Here is a 23611-nt window from a genome sequence, read left to right on the forward strand (position 1 = left end):
CTGATGGTGCTTTTACAAAGAACCATTGACCCATACACAAAGCTAGGACCTTGCTACCCCTTATCACTAACATTGTCTTCTTCTCCCACCACCTGTCAAATAATCACCATCCTTATCAAATAAATGTGACATTTTTACTTCAATAACATTAAAATGAGAACCTTTGACCTTCGCTGTTATTGAAATTCCACTACCGTGTGACGTCTAACATAGGAATAGCACACACACACACACACACACACAGACCATCTGACTTTTAAATTCCCGTCTATCGTCATATTATTAACACACGAGGAGGCGAACATCTTTACTTTGGTTCTCAGGTTGGCACTCCAGATGTTGACAAAAGCCTTTTCAGTATGACTTTTCTCATCCAATCACACCGGGGGACACATCCACTGTCAAGTTTACGCTCGCCATGCTCACATTGTGATCCGATGAGCCAGACTGTGTACCGAGGTGGTCTGGTTCACATTCAGATCGGATCTTGGTGAGGTGCGGACAGCGTGCGGGCAAATTCAGGGCGATTTTTTTTTTTTTTAACAAAAATTCTCAGATCATCTTACACACGAGTTTCTTCCCTGGGCGCGTAGAGCAAAGGAAAGAGAAACCAAAATGGACGAAAAGCAAGGCGGGAGTGCCGCTGAGACTCGCTATACTGGTCTGTTCCGGCGCTGAGCAGCACAATGGCCCGTGTTAATCACACGTCTCAGCTGTTCTCCCCTAAACAACACGGCATCTCGTTGTGCGCCCTTCCACTATAGGAAAACAGTCCAAATGTAAAGAAGAGAACAAGCCTCTCTGTGACACCACCTGCCCTTTTTCCGGATGTGCGGCGCGCGGGAACATGAAATCCGTTCACCGTCCGGACAGGCGGGTCGCTTTGAAGTGTCAAACGTGGACACACGTGTGCGGACACAGTCGGGCCCCGATTTTGGTGCATCCAATCGCAAAAGTCACATTGAAAAGACGAGTGTAACCACGGAAAAAGACATTTCCAACCAATTTGCCAGCGGAGCCTTTAATCACCTGGGATTTTAACAAACCTATCAAGGAGACCAAAAGAAGTGAGAGGAAGCTCATGGAGGCAGCCTGCAGGAACGCTGCAGAAATCAGCCCGTGTCATGAATCTGTCCTGAGCTGAAAATACATTGTAAAAAGCCGTCCTCGTTTTTTTTTTTTTTTTTTTGAGAAATCTCTCTTTTTCTTTAAAGCAGTTATCACTGCCCGGACTGCTTCGCTCCTTCAGCACGGCTGTGTAAGCCGCACAATTTGGGGAATGATTTCTACCGCATTCAAACAAAGCTTATTTACATTGACATTTTTCTTTCCTCTCGCTCGGTCCACTTGTAATTTTCCTCAGCCCGGGCTCTTGGCTGAGGCAGGGCCAACATACTAATATGTTGTTGTGAGGGAAGAGAGAGAGAGATAGCTTGGCGGATGCAGCTATTTCGGCGCAAAAAAAAAGAGAAGAAGAAACCCTCGGTAACCATGACAGAATATGAACACACGGAAATAAATCCCGTTCCAATTGCAAGGGATGGATTTTTTTTTCTTTTTGCCCTCTCTCTCTGCTCTGCCTCCCTATCTCTCCACCTCTCTCTCTCTCTCTTCCTCTTCCCTCCCAGCCGGCTGTCTGCGACCTTAAATAACAGTCTCACTGTCAGAGCCGATTTAGCTCACCGGCTCACGGATAAATATTTGAAACGAAAGGCGGTGAGATGAGAGCAGCCAGCCCTATTTACATGTCAGGCACACACACCATTAGTGTGGTGGTGGTGGTGCTAGGGGTGGGGGATAGCAATGAGACTAAAGGCGGCTCTCTGTACTGTACGCAGCACACATCTGCCTTGGCACCAGACATCGAAGAGGACACAAGCGCCTTCTCCCGTGCACCTGCCCACCAAACCCCCCTGATGCAAATGTCATTGTGGCACCTCGCTCTCTCTCTCTCTCTCTCTCTCTCTCTCGCACAGACACACACAGGCACTCACACTCACACACACACGGCTCCAGATGAGACATGCAGCCTTGTGCCACTTTGAACCTGATCCCTCTGTAGGCGTGTGTTAAAGCACAATGAGCCAGCCGTGAAAGCCATCGTTTAAATATGACGGGGAGCCGTTTTGTTGTGGGATTAGAAGTCCCCCAACTCACACAGTCGTCACCATCGGCGCCAAAAATAAGTCCTGAATTATCCATCAGGAAAGAAAAAAAAAGCCAACGGTGGCGCTCCTCAGCATTCGCCTTTTGATGTTAATAATCTCGTTCATCGTTTGCTGTGTAACAGGGCAAATATGGCGTGTGGCGGAAGCGGGCAGGACTAGGCGGCTCGTACTGCAGAGGATGGACCGGAAGGGGACCGGTCCCGTTCTCACATCCATCTATTTATTTAGTTGTTTATTTATTTGAAGGGACGTCTGTGCACTGCCCTCTTTCAGCAAACCGCATCATCGCTTGTCTCATTTAAAATCATCCCATAGATAGCCTACATCTTCAAATTTACTCATTTTTTTATTAAATTCTAATAATAATATACATTATACGAAATAATCTTTTCTATCAAATTCATAAACCATCCCTCTTATTCCCCAACCATTTTCCTTGGTCCCTCGGATCATCCATCGTCCACAAAATATGTCAGCACAACAAGCTGAAGAACAGGAAACACCCTTTGTAAAATTTCCCAAGTTTATAAAATTATTCGTAACTTTCTTTGTTTTAAGACGATCCGTTGGGAAAAACGAACAATAAGGTAGACATTTTGGATTTCCGAGGTTTGAGATGAATGGTGTCCATTTCTTAGCCCCCAGCTAGAGTTGCAGGTGCTATAATAGAGAGGGCTTAACGCATGCAGGAACCAGGTCTTCGTACAACTGCCGCTTGTGTCTGTGTCCCTGCACCTGATTGGTGGCTCATCTGTGAAAGCCGCCGTGCTGATGTGAGCCCTGACATTGGATCACCGTTTAGGAGAGAGAAGAAAATAGAGATTTAATGTTCAGTGTCTCAATCTTGCCGTCTCCTCCTTCAGCGAAGGGCACGACGACAACCTCGCCCCCGCTCTCATCCCTGTTTCCTCTCCATCGCTCCTCTCTTCTTTTTTTTCTTTTTTTTAAGCAAAGGCTCCCCGCCATATTTGCTCTCTCCTTATCAGTCCTTTTTGGTATCGTTCTTACTTTTTACCCATCCCTCTCTCTTCAGCCACTCACAAGCGTACAGACACACACATACACACACACACACACACACAGATACCATTGTACAATGTGGGCTCATAATGACAGCAGTCACAGCAGCGCCTGCAAACTCTTTCGGCCCCAACCCCCCACCTCTAGCAGTCAAACAAGATGGACCGGGCCCTCGTTAATATTCTGTTGTTGTGCTGCAGCACTTGTGTGTATGCATGTGTGCGTGTTTCAGGGTTGTTGTTCTTGTGTTTTTTTTTTTTGGGGGGGGGGGGGTTTGTTTTGTTTCTTAACTCAGAGCCAGTTTGTTTTCTACTGTGACGGGGCGTTTTGTGTTGGCAGCTGTAGTATTTGATAGTTGTATGGCCAGAGAGAGGTGAATGAGACTGAGTGAGTGTGGGGCCTGCCAGTGACGGAGCCTTCTGATTTACAGCCTCTTATCATATAATGAACCCGCCCCAGTTTGCCCACAGGCACACGCTCATCCTCACCAGGGCATGGAGCTCGGGGAAGGGGGGGTGGGGGCTCAAGGGAGGGCAGTAAATGAACAGGAAGTAGTAGGTACCCTGTTCTGCAACTGTCTCCTAGGGGGAGGGCGGGGTGAATTAGAAGAGGCAGGTGGTGGTGCTTGGGGATACCCAAGGGTCCACTCACTATGCCATGGTTCCTGGGTCCTCATCTGTGCCCTCCCTGCCATTATGAGGGACTGGCCACCACAGAGGAGGAGGGGCTATGGAGGGGGGGAGATACGAAAGGAGCAGCAAACCATCCAATCAACGGGGGGGGGGACAAAAAAGAAGGGGTGAGTGTGGGTCAAGCAGAAATAAAAGAGCAAGAAAGAAAGGAGGAGAGAAAGAGAAAGCGACGGGGTTCTGATTTACAGAGGACATATCTGCGTTGCCTACCAGCATAATGTATTCTTTACAAAATTAGGCCCCGTCTGGTCCTTAAGATCCCACAGCAAAATGTGATTATGGCATTGTCTCAGATTTGTTTAAGTCGAACATGGACCTTGCACAAAGGAAAACACTCAGCCATAATGCAACACAGCATCCTAGGTGTTTGACAACAGTAGGTGTTGGTGGAGCAACAGGACATTAGCGTAAATAACCCTCCATAGGTCTCCTCTGAGCATTAACATCCCACTCACCGGTCTGATTGGAGCCCTAATTAAAGGCAGGTGAATCTGAGCTCACTTATTATTCCTGTGGTGTTGTGCAAGCCTGCCACAGTCAATGATGGATTGTGATTTCCGCTGTGGCTGAAATGCTAGAAAGAGCACAATGTCTTACAGCGGGAGCCACTGATAACTTCATGCAGACAAATAAAGACTGTCACTTTTATTGATTTTTTTTAACCCTAACACACATGCAGGCAAGTGTGCAAACACAGTGCATGCACACACATTCGCTGCCCCCCACACACACACACACACATACTCTCACTTTCTCTGTCTTGGTTTTAACCCTGCCTCCCCCATCAAAACATCTCTTGAATCAGAAAGCTTCAAATATCACAAGGCATCAAAATGCCTTCATCCCAGAAGCCAACAAACACCCAAAAGCTGAGCAGCATCTAAAGGTAACAGATAGATAGATAGATAGATAGATAGATAGATAGATAGATAGATAGATAGATAGATAGATAGATAGATAGATAGATAGATAGATAGATAGATAGATAGAGGGTAAAAATAATGACATGTAGGATGAAATGGACAATGTCCATCAAAGAGGGCGGCATTGGTGGCAACGGCACATAATGAGAAATGCAATTTATTCCTCGGCACGCTGCCACTCAGACAGGCAGATAATGAAAAGCGTAGGTCATTGACGGTGACTTAAACCTTCAGTGGTGAAGTGAAACGCATTAAATATCCAGAACATTACGTTGCTGGCGAGTGTAGCACAGCTGTAACGGGGAAGTCAATGATATAAGGACCGATTCCTCATCAGACGCAAGAACACAATTAGTCGTTTGGCCGCTGGTGAGATACCACTGATCATTGACATATGAATATCATTTAGCACTGCCCTCTGGGGAGATCGGTTCTACGACGCTCGGAAGAACAGAGCATCGTGCCTGTTGTCTTACCGTCACCTTGGTGGACGGTTTTCATCTCAAAGGGCAGGTATGCCTCCATAGCCAGGGAGATAACCGCAACCAGCATTCATTATTACCACTGGTGTCCTGAATCTTTTTTCCGATTCTCTGACCGTATTCACGTCTTTGGAAAGAATCTTGTAAAATCATGTATCAGTTATTTACTACATCACGTAAAATACAGCCGTGCCGGCCCTGTTCACACTGAGGATTTTCTGTCCAAGTTTGGCTTTCATATAGAACTAAATTCTGTGAACCTCACCTCCACAGTACTATTCTCATACATGTGTGTCCAATATCTAAACGGTAAGTGCTCTTTGGATCCAGCTCTTAAGCTTGAAGAGTGCAACCTTAAGATGCAGGGAAATGGTCTTCCTTAGATACACGTCAGTAATGTTCACGATTGTGGTTGAGTAATGTTTTTTTTTTGACTAGATTTTCAAACAGGACTTAGAAGACTATTCCACTGGAGATGTTAGCATAAATGTCACTGGTGCTTCACACACCTGTCATCAAATACCATGTGTTCCGTGTTATATGTGTTGAGTATGTATGCATTACAGAATTTTTGTATGTTGTAATGAGGCTGGGGCAGAGGTGCATGCTGCGACACTAGGCCGTAGCTTTGTCAGCGTTGCCTTCCGTGCCGTCTACATGGCCCATATAATGATGGGATTGACAGGCAAAAGTCATTTATTACAGTACACAAAATCAAATCCCATCAGGTTGATACTATCTAGCTGCTAGTCCATGCAGACCGGCAGTTCCGATAACACCGAGGGCAGTCTGGAGGCGGCCTCACCTAGCGTTGACTGTTTTTGGTGTCGTCGTGTGGAATGCGAGGAAGTGTATTTGAGGGTGTCTGGCTGGGAGAGCTGGCGTTGGATCGGCTGGGGGAGCCTGGTCTGCTAGCCCCGGTGGGCCCAGGGACCATGGCCCTGCCCAGAGCTGCACCCGAGGAGGAGGCACCGAGGGCGGTCTGATAGAATGCAGAAGCAGGGCGGACTAAGCTAACTGCTAGCCCATGCAGACCAGACAGTCATCCTGGCTGGTGTTCATTCCCCTGGACAGTGACATCTTTTTTTTTTATGTTGGATATGTGTTTTTGTAGTTGTAATTTTTGTAGTTTTTTTTTTTTTTGGTGGTTTGGATATATATGTTCTTGTAGTGTGGATATTTGTTTTTGTCTTTGTGTTGCACTATGGGGGGAAACGATGTTTTGTTTCATTTCATGTATGCAAGTGCATAAAATGAAATGACAAATGTTCCTGATTCCTGATCTTTTGCGCAAACCATTTTTTGGTTTCTGACCTGTGCTAAATCAATCTGCTGATATGATTACATGACTCTTTGTGTAGTTTGCCAGCCGACTTGCACATATCACTGACATGGCAGCTATAATCCCGAAGATCTATATATATTTCAAATTAATAGTGTCAATGATTGTTAAGCAACATTTTTGGTAAGAAATACAAAATGTCCATAAGTAACTATTTTGTCAGTCACTAATATGACATTTACTTATCGGATACTAATATAATAACTTGGGCAATATAAAAATGGTAAATTGACTGTATTTATATAGAGCTTTTCTAGTCTACCGACCACTCAAAGCGCTTTACAATGTATGCCTCACATTCACCCATTCACACACATTCATACACTGATGGAGGAGGCTGCCATGCAAGGTGCCAACCTGCTCATCAGGAGCAGTTAGGGGTTCAGTGTCTTGCTCAAGGACACTTCTACATGCTCACCAGAGGAGCCGGGGATCAACCCAGTGAATTTCTGATTACTAGATGGTGCGCTCTACCTCCTGAGCCATGCCCCCCCAAAAAATATTATGGATATATGAAGCACCTTGGTAATTTCTCCCTCCTTAGAAACATAAACACCTTTTGGGACTTTGGTTTCCTTCCTTCAAGGACTCATCCCTCCATACATTGTGTAATGGCAGTTGTATGGGGTCGTCATTGCGTTTATTTGTGATTAGAAATGTAAGTGTATGAAAATTGGCCAAGTGGAGTATTTGTAAAAGTACAAACTGAGATTGACACCCTGTCCATAAACAAGTAATTAGTCGTAAATTTCTATCGTATCGTAATCCCCCCGTCTCCGTAAAAAAAAAAAGTGTTTCCAGCTTCAAATAAATGTGTTATGTAATGTGTCAATAGCCCGGGCAATTCAATATTGTCATTTATCCCTTTTCAATTGTGTTATGATGGAATTCGGATATTGTCATATTGTGATGTGATACACGATACAAGAATCTACTACCTAAAATTTCTTGTAAAATTAGGTGTAAAATGTTTGAGGGAGTATTACTTGGAAAACTAGTTTTGGTTTAATGTACATTACCAAAGAGCTGAATGTGATGAACCTCAGCTGGATTCTCAAACATGGTATTTTTTCAAATGGAGGCAGTCATCATGTTGCATATCAATTCTCGGGTAAAATTCCCCATGAGCATTGTTAGAATGATATTCTCCACATTGCCGAGCACTATAATCATGTTTCCTCACCTGTCACCTGTTGAATATCATCGAACGGATTGGCCTGAATAGATTTTGGTAAAGTCTTAAGCAGTTAATTACCAAAGAAACCAAAGACATGTAGTAGGATTTGGACGAGTAAATTGTGACAGTATTTGGGTACAATTGCAGGTATTTTTTTTTTTTAAATAATATTTGAGAAATTATACGTGATTGAAACATTTTCATGTTTTTGTTTGTTTGTTTTTTTTCAGATTTTTGAAATTACTGCCAGGGTCATTTTCTTTAATTACATCTTTCACTGGTGAACTTCACCACATTTTCCATGCAGGCCATTGGTGACATAATTACCTAACATGAAATTTTCTTGTGATTATATGAAGCTTAATGAAGTTTGAATTAAACTGTGTTCCTGTACAGATCTGTTTTGGAGAAAAGAATAATTGTTGAAAAATACAATATGTACCCCTGTTAATTTGGTTTTGCTGGACGGTTACATGAATTATCTATAATGATGTAAAAAAAATCGTTGTATTTTGGTCTATCATTTTGTAAGAGCAGCTCTCTTTTCAAAGGATGAATATGTCATTTTGAAACAAAATTAGACTTCATAACATCCAGAAATTTGCATATCTGTTCCCTGTTAGCATAATTGGAGACAATGTATACATGATTAGAAATTGTCATTCATAACTGCTAATGATCTATGGTGATTTTCGTGTCCATCATTGCTGCGCAAATAATCATCAGAAATAACACAAATCTTTGCATTTGTTATATGAAATTATCGTCATTTACATGAAATTGTTATCAGAGCTTCATAAATCATAACATAAATGAAACATCTGAATCAGTAAATCTCAATCAGATATAATTTATTTTTCATATGCAATGACTCAAGGAGAAAATGTGTCTGTTTGAAATGGTGCAGGTGTAAACTTGCATTGCAAATAGCTTTCGAATTTCCATCTTTGTATAAATCTTGTGTGATAGTTTCAAGATCTGTTACCACTTCAGGACCATTTGTAGAAGCCCTATAGAATGTAGTTTCCAAAGTCAACAGTGGTATAAATCCAGCAGCGATGTGATTTTGCTATTAATTCACCGCTCTGGCCTTACTTCATCCCTTCGTTACTTCTGTAGCTCATGACAAGCTAATGTAACAAGGTCTAAAGCAACAAAGTATTCTGTTTTTGAGTCATTTCTCCCATCTGCACACCAAGACAACTGTTTTCTCTTCCACGTTTCAGCAGGTGACCACCCATTCGAGTGCGAGTTCTGCGGGAGCTGTTTCCGCGATGAGAGCACGCTGAAGGGTCACAAGCGCATCCACACCGGTGAGAAGCCCTATGAATGTAACGGATGTGGGAAGAAGTTCAGCCTCAAGCATCAGCTGGAGACCCACTACCGTGTGCACACGGGTAAGAAACACCAGGGTCACTGGTTAATTTATTTTGGTCATCTACATACCCCTGCTCTACAATGCCCACAACACTGGCTGGTAATGATACTCTGCTAACACAAAATAAGATCTTATGACATGTTCACTGCAGTCGTGACACCAAAATAAACACCAATAACCTGAGAAAAAAAAATCCACAGTCTCACACTGTCAATGTTGTCACATTTCTCTAGAGATTTAGATGAAAAGTAGAGGGAAATCGCACAAGGAAATGAGACACTCAACTGGACTGTGAACTTGGGTTTGAAAGCATTTCGCCGCACTGGCTACTTCAGTTCTGGTGTCAGGTTGAAGAACTCCGGCTTTTATTTCTGTGGAAATAGACTTAAACATTCTGCACAAGTGTCCTTGCCTTATGCCCATACTCATCAAGAAAGAGTAAGGGCTTCTCCATGGAAATAGGTTTTTGTGGGAAATCTTAGCATCTGGTTCATTTACACAGACAAGTAAGTGGAATGCAAAGACTGTAGGGGTTTTTTTTCTGTTGTTTTTTAAAACCTATGCTGTCAGCAGACTGTGCATATAACACAGGGAATTGTTATGCCAATGTGTCCTATACAGTTAATCTGCAAGTGGAGTTAAGGTTCTCTAACTGCAAAAGCTGCGCAGTCTTTATTAATTATCGAGAACCACTTATAATAACTCCATCCTTTGGATGATAAGAGCACAGGGTTTTTGTTATACATTTATAGCTGCCATCGGTTCCCCTCCTCTGCATGTTTGATCAGCAAAACAACATCAGCTGCTTCTCCGAGAGGGGAACAGTCACCACAAGTGAAACAAGGAAACTTAGAAATGAAAAATGACAACATGTACCTGATACAACATAGACATATAAACAGATGCTGACAAGTGCTAGATAAAACATAATTACATCAATCTTATCAATATAACTTTAGGACCAAGGATAGAGCAATAAAGGAGAAGACAAGAAAACAAAGGAAAGTGAGAGATAGGACTAGGAAGAAGGATGTAATCTAGAAAGTGTTCAGGGGAGCATGTGAGACAGATGCTAGCAGTGTGTATGTGCATGTGACATGTCCACTATGTGAAGTGTCCACCTGTGAATGCACGGGATTCATCCCAATTAATTCTGCTGTCTGAGATCCATGACTTGGCATAATGCCTCCAAGCAGCAGACAGACTCGTCAGCCACCCAAGGGCCCTGCGGTTGTGCAGACACCCCATGGCCAAGAGAACAGCTGGAGCCCAAAGCACCGCACCCTCAGAAGAGCCCAGAGCCTAAGGGGGAGCCCAGAGCCCACAGAACAACAGCCCCACATGCCCCCGAGGAGCACAAACCAGTTCCCAAAAGCCCAAACCAGCCCCCAAGGTGCACCCCCGCCACCAACCCCAGGCCCAAGGCACATCTGCAGGCATGGGACCCGAGGTGTGGATGGCAAGCACCGACTGCTGGTCCGAGCCCCACGATCAACAGACCGATGCACCACAGGGACCACTTACTCTGGGGGGGGCATGTCCATCCACACCTGGCGTAAGAGAGAGGCCTGCTGCACTGCAGCTGGCTAGATGCTCGATTCGGCTACAAGCACCCACCCACGTAGCCGAATATCCCCGACCCAGGTCACGTGACGGTAACCCCCCAGGACTGATAGTGCCCCGCCAGTGCCTGTAGACAGCCAGACATGCTATCCCCACACCGCCCCCCGCATCCACAGCACGCATCCAGGAAACGCCAAGCAGCAGGAGCAAGGCCAACAGCCACCCCCCACCCTGCGGCTCATAAGGATGACAGCAAGCCACCCCCCTGGGGCCCCGGAAAGCACCTGGCAGCGCTTGCCACAGCCCTGTCGAAACACACCAGGCAGGACCCCATCCAGCACCAAGGACAAAGCGAGACACCTGGGCAGGGGGGTCCCCTGGCTGACCACCCACCCATGCCGACACGCCAATGTCCCACCCAACCCAGCAGTCCCGGTGCTTAATGTGTCTTGTATGGAGTTAAAATGGTGAGGTGTGGTGGTATGAGTTGTCCTCGCTCATTAGACCTGAACCACTCATACTCAAAAGACCAGAGGGATTCAACAGTTTGGGTGGTTCATATTCTCTCTGAAATTCCCTCTGTAACCCACTCTACACTTTTATAGGAATGGGCAGGTGCTAATAGCAGCATAGTTGTACAATAATGACCTGGTGAAGGCAAGAGACTGCTTCCCTCTGAGCACACTAAGGAGCTTTTACTATGAACAGAACAGAAACGGTTACAAAGAAACACAACTCGTGCCTCCGATTTGAGCGTTGTTCCTTCTCCCTCATGAGTTTCTCTGTGGACTGAGAAGCTATGTGTAGGGGGACCAAATGCAAACAGTCGAAATGCAGGACAAACGTCAAGATTTTGCAGGACATTGTGTGATGGAGGCATAACGCCCACTTTTTATAGGTTTCCAACTGCTCAAAAGGTATAAAACTTTAATATTATGCATATCAGACTGAACACATTTATAGCACTCCTGCAGTTACACTCTTGTCCAGCAGTCAGTGTACAACAGTATATAATATGCTTGAATATCAGATCAGAAAACAACTCTCTATATGCATGACAGAGAGTAAATAATGAAAACCATCTCTGACTATGTGCTCTGAAATTCAAAGCGTCGTTGACTCCTCTCTGAAATAAGACATGGCAGAGATATCTGAGCAGAGAATGCCAGAGATTATTATTGGATAAGGATCAAAGTTAATTGTTAAATGTGTATACTGAAAAAAGATGTACTTTTGTTATTTTTGCTTAAAAATGTGGGGCACGGTGTCCAGGTGGCGTGGCGGTCTATTCCGTTGCCTACCTACACGGGGATCAGCAGTTCAAATCCCCATGTTACCTCCGGCTTGGTTGTGTGTCCCTACAGACACAATTGGCCATGTCTGCCGGATGTGGGTATGTGTCCTGATCACTGCACTAGCGCCTCATCTGATCGGCCAGGGTGCCTGTTCAGAGGGGAGGGGGAACTGGGGGGAATAGCAGGATCCTCCCATGTGCTATGTCCTCCTGGCGAAACTCCTCACTGTCAGGTGAAAAGAAGCGGCTAGCGACTCCACGTGTGTCAGAGGAGGCATGTGGTGGTCTGCAGCTTTCCCCGGATTGGCAGTGGGGGTGGGACAGCTCGGAAGACTGGGGTAATTGGTCAAGTACAATTGGGAGAAAAAAGGGGGGAAAGCCCAAAAAAAAAAATGTGGGACACCATCTCGATAGACAGGATATGGTTAAAAAGGGTAAAAATGCTATGCAGTACAGCATAAAAACTGGTCGTATGCAAACAGTGTTTTCATGACAAAAATGGATAGAGCATCTCCAGTCCACACTAGCATTTTCTGATCATTTTCCAAACATTCACCATCCATATTGAAAAGGCAAAACAAGATGATCAAGTCTCTTTACCTGAGGTCACATGACAGTCGTACTTCAACATTCCTGAAAGCTCTGTTTTCGCCGTCAATGCTGCAAAGCAAGATGGGCTAAATAAAATCTATTCGCTTTTGAGCACGTTCTCGAAAAGCTCTATTTTTGATAGTGGAAAATGCTGGCTTAAACGAATTTTTGGATTTTATTCCCCCCTTTTTCTCCCCAATTGTATCCAGCCAATTACCCCACTCTTCTGAGCCCTCCCGGTCCCTGCTCCACCCCTGGGGAGGGCTGTAGGTTACCACATGCCTCCTCCGATACATGTGGAGTCACCAGCCGCTTCTTTTCACCTGACAGTGAGGAGTTTCACCAGGGGGGCGTAGCGTGTGGGAGGATCACGCTATTCCCCCCCAGTTCCCCCTCCCCCCTGAACAGGTGCCCGACCGACCAGAGGAGGTGCTAGTGCAGCGACCAGGACACATACCCACATCCGGCTTCCCACCCGCAGACACAGCTAATTGTGTCTGCAGAGATACCCGACCAAGCCAGAGGTAACACGGGGATTCGAACCGGTGATCCCCGTGTTGGTAGGCAATGAAGTAGACCACTGTGCCACCTGGACGCCTGGCTTAAGCGAATTTAACCATGTTAGTGTGGAAATATGCTTCGCCAGTATCTATGAGGGCTTTTGCTGATACACTTTTCCACACGGTAGCACTTTGTGGCGCCAGGTAAAAATTCTACTAAAGCAACTATAAAACATGCACTTCTCCCACCATCTCACCCCTTAGCCACACAATAAACCACAGTGGTCAAGATGTCAAACAAGTTCAACACATTTATGGAGCACAGGGAGCCTTTGAAAGGCTGCATTACATGAGTTGACAAGTTATAAAGCCCCCCCCCCCTTAGAAATGTTTTTTCAGGGGTAAGCTGTAGACTTGTTGCTGTGATGTAGTGCTGTAGATTTAGGGCACAGATTTTGCACAGCTCAACTTTCATCGTAATGCATTAACACTTCCATAGGAATGTTGACACAATGACTGTACGCTTCATGCTCCTGTAGTTTCTGAGATAGAAAAACACACAACCGAGGAAACAAACGCAGGCAGGGTACCAGACTCTATAGAGTGAAGATGCCAAAAATAGGCACCTAGCCCGCCAGGACAGCTTGTAGCTGAGGCTTTGCTGTCTTTCAGAATCTCTCTCTCTCTCTCTCTCTCTCTCTCTCTCTCTCTCTCTCTCTCTCTCTCTCTCTCTCTCTCTCTCTCTCTCTGTATGTGTGGCTCTCTCTCTCACAGACATCAACCTCCCATCTCCCATTCAATAAGCCAGCTGTTAAGCCACACTATCAAGGCAGCCTGTCAAATAATTGGCTCATCCCTATCCACCTTTTCCCCTTTTGTGGGGGAAGGGGGGCTTTGCAGTAAGCCAAAGAGCAACAGCAGATAACAAGACCAAGTGACAAGCTCACAGTCAAAGGCCACCTTACACAAAAGGAGGCCGCTTGATGAATCATCGATGTTGGCACCCCCCTCCACCCACCCATACTCTCTCCTCACATCCTGACTGTCAATGGCAGATCAATACCCGAGCCCATTTGCAATTCATTATCAGACAGTTATTTGAGGCGACCCTGTTTACAGTGTGATTATTGTCTTCACTCCCAAACAGGGCTCGAAGGGGTAAGTCGTGCCCCATAAAGACCTGCAATGTTGTGTTTGGCCAATGTGGCATTCACCCAGAATGCACAAACACCATCCAGGTCGAGGTTGAACAAGGCTCCTGTTTACTTAAAAAACAGGATGGGACAGACCCACACAGGCATGAAGCTGTGCATTTTGCCGACACACATCTGTTGATATCCAGTCTGAAAGGTGACGACAAGCATTGGGCGAGATCACTTCCGACAGCTCATTTCAAATGCCATCGGGAAAGGTCAGCATTTACATGTCTAATTTGCGTCTGTCGAGCTGAGCGAAGGCGGATTATTCCCTGCCATTGCTCTAATCATGAACGTGTTTAGGATGCGCAGTGTCGCTTAACGGAGCCCTTTTTGGCTCCAACATCCCCACAGCAAGAAGCCAATACCGCACTTTGATTTATGCCACCAGCACGATTCAAGTTGTAATGGTGTTCTCCACATTACCGCTGATGTATTCTGCAATGTGTGGGAGGGCTACTGTCCAAAATTTGTAGTAGAAAGAAATACATGACCATTTATACATACTGAGACCACCGTTAAAAATATAGTCCCAATTTGAATCCCAATCTAAAGTATATTTACATGCCCTTGACTAGTTTGACTTTAGATGGAAAAACTTTTTTTCTGAGCCATCATAACCTCTTGAGCATTTCATAACATGTCAAGCATTTCATAACAAGGCGGCACGGTGGCCCAGTGGTTAGCGCTGTCGCCTCACAGCAAAAAGGTCCTGGGATCAAACCATTGTCTAACCTTGGGGGTTATCCCAGGTCGTCCTCTGTGTGGAGTTTGCATGTTCTCCCCGTGTCTGCGGTGGGTTTTCTCCAGGTGCTGGTTTTCCCCACCATCAGAATGACATACATGTTAGGGTTAATACTCCTGTCTGTGCCCCTGACCGAGGCATAGAAAGACGAACTGGGGTTGATCCCTGAGTGCTGCCCACTGCTCCTAGCTACACAGCTAGGAGGGGTTAAATGCAGAGAGGAATTTCCCAACGGGGACTAATATAGTACACCAAAATAAATTGAAAAAAAAGTTCAAATAAAAAAACTAGCTTCAACATAATTTGCAGTCCTTGTATCGCACACAGACTATTTCTACATATTTTCAAACCATAGTGGGGCAAGGGTGTCTTAGAGGGAGGTACTACACTGTCGTGACATCTCAAAAATACTCTAAATGTAACTTGAATAAATGTTGTGGTGTGTGATGTTTTCCCTAAAAATTGATTTAAAAAGTGCCAAATTTTACATTGATGCCACTAGTGCCATGTGGTTTCATGAATCTTGTGTAAAGCTTTGGCTGCTTTTTATAGGAGGGTCCAGGGGTATAAGGCAGTCTCTATATTCAATGCCAAAGTGGAGCAGAGCTTTCCTTTTGATGGTCCTGAATCCTAGAGGAACTGCCCCTTTATTGACAATTGCAACATTCAAGAGATGGCATGGCATCGCTTTCATTTTTAACTCTGTTGCATGGCATTGATCTCAACCAATAGCACAGTCTTAGATGTGCTGACCCAAAGGCCCCCACGGTCGGCGCTTTTTAATCAAGGCAGTAATGAGAATGGATAATGGCTGAACACAAAAGAGTTTTATCCTTTAAACTACTGGAATAATTAGGCCATCATTGAGTTAAATGCCAGAGACTGTTTTGATAGACTTCTTTGGCAACGTATTCATACTATGTGTCAGAAGCGAACAAACCCCAACTACTTGGGGCTCTGTCTCCTTCCTGTCCTGTAAAGCTATGCTGCTGATTGGTGGCAAAGCTGAGAGAGGATGTGTAATTGATGCTGGTGCCAAATGAATGTATTTCCTGGTAAGCGGCACCACCACACATTTTAACAAGTGAATAATGCTGTATTTGAATGTCACTACTTGGTCACCTCTGACGGAGTAACACATTTGTTTTCACAACCCCCCACTCTCTCTCTCTCTCTCCCTCTCCCTCCCTCTCTCCCCACCATCCCCACCATCCCCCTCAAAACCACAATCTCCCTGCAGGTGAGAAGCCATTTGAGTGCAAGCTGTGCCACCAGCGATCCAGGGACTACTCGGCCATGATCAAGCACCTGCGCACCCACAATGGCGCCTCGCCCTACCAATGCACCATCTGCCTAGAGTACTGCCCCAGCCTGTCAGCCATGCAGAAGCACATGAAAGGCCACAAGCCAGAAGACATCCCGCCAGACTGGCGCATAGAGAAGACGTACCTGTACCTCTGTTATGTCTGAGGGAGGAGAGAGGGGTGGGTTGGAGGTGTTGGAGAGAGAATTAACAGGAAGTGGGGGGTTGGGGGAGGAGATAAGTGGGTTGGAGAAGTAGAAGTACTGAGGAATGTCACAACAGAGACTTGAAAGCACCGACAGAAAGGGGGGGGGGGGTTCTTCTTCTTTTCATGCAAAGACTGTAGCGACAGATGGGGTAGAGGTTGGCGGCGGGACACAGAGCTGAGGTGATAGTGCCAAGCAGAGGAAGACATAGACATGGAGAGAATTTCTCCACCACTTTTCGGATTCACCGGGTCATTCAGTACATCTGCAACTGTGTGGGTATTGTTTCAGGTCATGATAGACACGTCGCTCTGCAAATTGCGTGAGCTGGTGGAAGCGACTTCTTTTTTCCTCTCCTTTTCTTTTTTTCATGTCACAGATGCTTACGTCATCACTGGTAATGACAAGGGATGAGATTTTCAAGGGCTATCTGATCCTGCACATCCTTGCCATCGGGAATCTCACCCTCCACTCCACTGTGTATGGCCTCGGCATCTCAAATGGGAAATGAATGCCCCTCTGTGAATGCTTTTGACCAGAAGGCCTGCTGACCTTCCATTTGTTCACAGAAATCCGTCAGAACGGCATCCGCCGACAAGAGGACGCCCAAATCTGTCAGAGCATGGGAAGTGCCGCGCCAGTCAGATAGCCCCCGAGAATTCACAGCAAAGCAGACATGACATGGCTTATGCAGTAAATGATACAGTTGAACTGGGCGGATTGGGAGAGGGGGGAGGTCAATAACATACCACAAACCAGTTGTTAATCTGGCTGCAAGGGTAGGGAGAGGATGCTTGTGCTGCTTTGGTTGGAAATCTTTTCCATCTTCTCAGCTGTCTTCCTTGGTTCCGTGCCTCTGCCGACAGTTCTGCCCAGAGAATTGAAGTCAGATTTATGCCACGTTTTCATTTTTCAAGTCGTCATCTTTTGGCTCTGCATCTTAGTTTATCAAGGCTTGATTGCACAGGTAGAACATTTTACGACAACAGCCTCTGTTTAATGTTTCTGTCAGATACATATTTTTCAAAGGGGCGGCTAGCTGGAAAAAAAAAGTGTTTTAAAATGAACATATAGCCACTCTGTAAGCTTATTATGCCACATAAACTCAAGCTTGTCCATTGTCTCTCAGCAATAGGACTGGACTGGGTATCGTTAATGTACATGTAACCAGATGACTATCCGTCATTTCACACTAAAGATGAACTTCAGTGCACAAAGTGACTCGCAAAACACTTGTGTCACAATAACTCATGATCTGTCCATTTGCCGTCGTGATTAAAGGAAAACAAACAGTGGCTACTTTGGGAGGAGAGAGAGTGCCGTTTCTTGGAAAACTAGCGGTGAATGTTTCTGAGATGTGCTTGTATTGCCTTAGCTGTGAACCTTAACGCTTGTCAACGGTGGGTTTGGCGGGCGTTAAAGCAGGTCATAGATTTGTTGTATGGCATTAAAACGTGAATGTGAAATATTGCAGAGCTGTGTTTTTGATCCAGCTGTATCGCAAATGGGTGGTGTTGTAGGTGAAGACCTGTCATGGCACGTAACTTAGCCACGGGTATGATAGTTTTCCAAAGGCATTTTGATTATCCCTGCAAGTCGCAGCATTATTAAGGTAATCCCATGTCTGATTGACCGGCGTAAGAGGGGAAATGTACCCTACTTTAAGCAGAGATGAACCATCCAGCCGAGGGGATGACGAGTGAGGTGACAGAATAAATCAACTCTCTATATATGGTTTTCGTCCCTGTGCTTTGTCTCTCGTCTCCTATTACTATCTCGAGTTGGATCTCAACACATTGTACTTGAATTACTGTGTTTTTGTGACCTCATATGCTTGTGTATTTTAATTTCCCCCTTTGTTTCATTCGTGTACTTGTTTTGTGACCGATTTTGTCAGAGAGATGCATTGCACAACATGGTAAAGCAATGTGTGTGCAGAAAATTAAGTGCCACGGTGAAGAGATTTTTTTTTTGTGTTTCGTTTTTTATGTTATATATATTCTTTGTGCATTATTTGTTACCAAACTTGGTGTTTTTAACTCTGCTTGTTGAAGAGCCGGAGGGTTTGGTCATTTGTTATAAAAGCTACCTCTAAGTTGTTTTTCTTTTTTTCTTTTTCTTTTTTTTTTTTGCAAAAGCACATTATTATTTTTGTTCGTTTGTTTGTTCGTTTCGCATCATTTCCTCATTGCAACTTCATCTCGTGCTTTCAAATGTCAAATTTTTAAAATTGTGTTTTTAGGTGAACATTTTATAGAAAGGGTGAGCTAGAGATTGGTAGGACGGAAGGAGTCGTTTGAATGGATGATGTTTATTCTTCTCTCTCCCCCGCTCCCCGACCATAGAAGAGCAGACAAGCAATTTCGAAGCCTTAAGTGTGGGTAAGAGGGATGCGCGGACACGTGGAAGTACTTGTACTTTTGAGAAGGTTGGCAAAAAAAAGAAGAAAAAAAAGAATTAAACTTGAAAATATGTGAATAGAATAGTAGTTTTGTAATGTGAAAAAAAAGGAGAGGTTCGCCAACGGCTGAACCACCAAGAACAGGTCATATTTGCAGTGATGCGGAGTGCGTTGGACAATTGGAACTGCAAGTGGTAATCAATAGAAGATTAAAAAAAATAAACACACACACACACAAGGTTAAAAATAGCAAAATCTCTTGGTCAATGACTTCTCTTGAAACATGAGTGTATTCCTGAACAAGAGCCACCAGAGGCAATTTGATATATAAAAATTGTGATATTTTTGTATTCAGTGTCGGTCCCTTTTCCATTTGTCGAGGGTTTCAGCAGGGCACAAATATTTGTATTTTTTTTTAAACCTTTTTTTTTCCTCTGCGAGTGTGAATCGTTTTGCCTTGCTCCTCTTTGATATTGTCGGACATAACACGTGCGTGAACATATTGTATTAAGTGTTGCTTTCTGGATGTCAATTGCATTGTAGGTGAAGGACTAAATCTGCCACAAATTTGTGAGTGTGTGTGTGTGTGTGTGTGTGTATGTGGGAAAAAATATACTAAAAAAAAAAAAAAAACAACGGGATGGCAGGGCGACTGCTAACCGACCAATTAGTACTTGTCATTCATTTTTCCAGTCAAACTTGATTGTCAACTTTTTTTTTGTACTTGAAAAAAAAAGAAGGGATGGCATGTCCCATGGTGTCTTGCCATTTTATTCTCAAACACTGTGAGCTGAGGGGCTTCCCCCCACCCCCCTTATAAAGTATCCACCTATTATAATAATAATAACTAGTCGTGGCTCAAAGTAGCCATGGCAGTTCACAGTCTGAAACCACCATATCCCAAGAGCTGTTCAGTCACAATATTCCTATCATTGTTCTCTGAATGTTTTCTACTTTTTTGTGGGGTTGCGCGCGTGTGTGTCTGTGTGTGTGTGCGCGCCTGTGTGGGTGTGCATGCATGTAAGTGTGTGTGTGTGTGTGCGCGCGCGCAAGTGAAAAATGCACTAATCAGATCAGATACAAAATAAAACAATGTTCTATGCCACTTTTTTCTCTATGTTGGAAAAATATATATAGATATATACATTGGCATCGATATAGTTCTTCCCTCAGTGTTCCTCCGATGTTTCTGTACTATCTTTGTGCCTAAAAATGGAAATTGTTCAACGAAAATGTCCATCTATATTTGCCTAGTTTCTGTATTTTCAGAAGAAAATGATTAAAAAAAAAAAAGAAGTGTCTCCAGCACCCAAGGGATGTCATGACGCTCTAAAATGACCTGAATTCGGAGTCTGGATAGAGCGGGGCTTCTTTTCCTTAAGCAATACCCCCTAAACACACCATTCAGTTCTGTTTCTCCCCGCCTTCTCCACGAGCAGCATCCAAGACCGTGTCATGTCTTTACCGGCACAAATCCAAGGACAAGGAAACACATAGAAATCCCAGAGTACAGTGCTGAAATGTGCTAAAGCTCTTCAGACACAAATCTATTCGCCAAGCACCAATTTGTATACTTTTTACTGAACTCATATTAGTTCTCGGTGGCTCCGCTTGCCCGTGCACTGAGAAATTTAACACTTGCATAATTTTCTCATTGAGAGAATTCCCCCACCCGACCCCCCACCCAGTCAGCAACAGGTTTGCTGATGAGTATATAGTTGCTCTTAAAAAAACCACCATTTGGGTTGGTTTGGCTTAAGGGTTGTCCCCTTTTGCTTTGTTTTTCTTGTTTAAAGTACTTTTTGTTTCTACATATGCATTTAGAATGGGACACTAAAAATTGTCAGATGGGGAATCATGGCATCCCTGGAGCGGGCACTCTGTGTTTTGGTGTGGTGTTTCTAGAACAAGTAGTCATTTCATGCAGTGTTGCCATGCATGTGCCATTGAAGTCTAGACTAAAAACTGAGTAACAAAGCACCAAGACATTGTATTTTTTATATTAGCACTGAGGACCAATTGCCCTGTCGGACCAAGCATAACAAAGCTTTTCTCTTTCTCTCTGTCTTTCCCTGGCTTGTCTGTACTACTTTTCTTCTCCATTGTCGTGACAGCACAAGTGCCAGTCAAGTTGCTCTGTATTAAGTACATAGTGTTTTTATTATGATTTTGAATTGTTATAGTTTTCGTCTACCTCAGCACCTAATCTTAGCCTAATCTTAGAAGGTGCCCAATTATTATTTTTTATTTTCAGTACTTTTTGTTGTAAATTGTATAAATAAAAAAAAATCTTTTTTTTTTTCCATTTGCATTCAAGCTTTGCAAAGGTCCTATGTCTTTCCCAGCGACAACATGCTATTTCTGTGGCGGTATGTTTCTCGTTAAGCGGTGCCACCAACCTATAGCCACTGTCTGTTGATATAGAGGTTGTTCTTTTCTTTCTTTCTTTCTTTCCACGTAGAGTCAGACACATTTACTTGTAACATTTCAGTGTTCTCTGATGGAGTGTGAAAAAATAAAAAGGAAAAATAAAAGATTTAATGCTGCAGGTTCTCTTCATGTTGTCACTAAAGTCAATGTTGTGCCTTTGATAGTGAAAATAAAAAGATTTTTTTTTTACATCCTACTAACAGTAGATTGTTTTTGTAGTGGAATTCTCCTGTATTTTTATTTATGAGTCGCATAATAAAAAAAAAGGAATCATGTTGTTGAGTTGTATACTTTCAATCTGCAGTTAGAAAAAAAAATAAAAATGGACTTTGGTTTGTCTGCCATAGCCCTCTTTCTGGCTCTCAATTTGTTCTCTGAATTATTCCTTTAAGAGGGAAAAAATAATGCACATCGGAGATGGTTGTGGTTAAGTTATAATGAAGTCATGACACATCATGTCTCAACAATCACAAGGCCATAATGGGCGATTATGTCTACGTGTGTGTGTGCGTGTGTATGCTTGGGAGTGGCTGAAGGGAGAGGGACGGATAAAAAGCAAGATACCAAAAAGGACTGAAAAGGAATGAGCAAATATGGTGGGGAGTGTGTGTGGGGGGGGGTCAAATTACATTTTCAACCATGCTAAACGCATGAAAACAAGTTTTGGGATGTCCGGGTGGTGTGGTGGTCTATTCCGTTGCCTACCAACATGGGGATCGCCAGTTCGAATCCCTTACCTCCGGCTTGGTCGGGCGTCCCTACAGACACAGCTGACTTGTTGCAAAGTACCGCCCCAGGACGGTGCTTGTCCAATCCTACCTTAGCAACGGTTTCTATGTGAGGGAGGTCCGTCAAGCTTTCAAACTGACAGCAAAATGCTGAAACGATTTGCCTGTGGGATCTGCAAATAGGATACTAGATATCTGAAAAATTCCGAGGGAGTGTAATCATCTTTCCCTTCCCGAAACCCAGAACGCAAGAAGCGCAATGTCGGCAATGGATTTCGCAGTATAGCAGACCCCATGGCCAGCTTAATCCACCCAAAATCAACAAAAATACCTGTCTGCTCCAAGCTAAGCTTACTACTAGCTATTATTGATAGCTAATATAGCAAACGCTCTTTGCTGGTATAGGGGTTTGCTTGGGGCTGTAACCTGGCGGGTCCCGGCATAGACGGTAGGAGCATCTCGACTCACGTCTTTACGTGTAGGACTCCAGATAACATCTGCCTACGCTTCCGGGTCAAACTGGCTATCCCCGCGACAGCGCGTGCCCTCCACCCAATGGCAGCTTCCCTCTCAAGTAACCCTGACAACAGCCCCTGTCCCGACAATCTAGCTCGGTATTATTACTGTTACTTTTACCCACACAATGATTATTACCATTATCAACATATCAACGTATTACTGACAAACAAAATAACATTATTAATGCACCTGATAAACGTAACCAGCTTAGTCTGTGGCCAGAGATACCTCATTTAATGATAGCTAATGATAGCTAGCCCACGAACATAACTTTGTTATGCTAGCCACAGGTTAGTCAGATTCCACCTTTCATTTCAGAGCATAAAGACCCACGGGGAGGGTCGGCTGGGATGGTCTCTGACCTGTCTGACCTCCCCATATCCGGTCTATTTTAAACGTTTCTCCCCCCGCTGTGAGCGCCAGGTGGGGACCGGCCGTTCGGAAAAGTCATTTCGCCCGCGGAGGCATCTCGTTTGCCTTATTTTGTTGAAAATACCGGTTCTGGTCCGAAGGTAAAAAAAAAATCATGGGGCGGTTCCCCCGGCCCCGGGGCATGTCCCTGGCCGCCCTGCGACCCCCAGGAGCCCATACAGAACCCCCGAAAAAGCCTGGATAAAAGAACGCCATGGGGAACCTTGGCCAAAATCAACACTATAATACGGTGATGTTGACAATGGATTATTAAAAACATACCAATAATAGCTGAAATATTTGACTTACCCTACAGTGCAAGAGCACAATTTGTCCACATTGTGTTTCAGAATTAGTTGATGGGGTTTCTCATTCTTTGATTGCGACCGGTAAGCTTTACCTTCAACTACAGTCGATACCCGGCAGCCTGGAGCCCAGGTCAGTTTTGCTTTTAATATTCTTAATGTATCCCCCTGCACACTGTAACCCCTTCTGCCTTTCACGGGATGATATTAAGGATGAATTACTCCAAAATACATCCC

General features: G+C 44.3%; 1 protein-coding gene across 2 annotated transcripts in view; it reads left to right on the forward strand.

The window, feature by feature from the left end:
- Positions 1-21771, forward strand: part of zbtb16a (zinc finger and BTB domain containing 16a) — a 145163-nt gene extending 123392 nt beyond the window's left edge. The window contains exons 6-7 of one of the 2 annotated variants that reach the window (XM_056284713.1): positions 9034-9201; positions 16312-21771. In XM_056284713.1, coding sequence (XP_056140688.1) covers positions 9034-9201; positions 16312-16541 — 398 coding nt within the window. In that variant the 3' untranslated portion in view covers positions 16542-21771. Of the gene's footprint in view, positions 1-9030; positions 9202-16311 lie in introns of both variants that reach the window. The other variant, XM_056284712.1, reaches the window with a different exon arrangement.
- Positions 21772-23611: the final 1840 nt, after the last annotated feature.

Source organism: Lampris incognitus, chromosome 8, assembly GCF_029633865.1.
Source record: "Lampris incognitus isolate fLamInc1 chromosome 8, fLamInc1.hap2, whole genome shotgun sequence".
Classification (NCBI taxonomy): domain Eukaryota; kingdom Metazoa; phylum Chordata; class Actinopteri; order Lampriformes; family Lampridae; genus Lampris; species Lampris incognitus.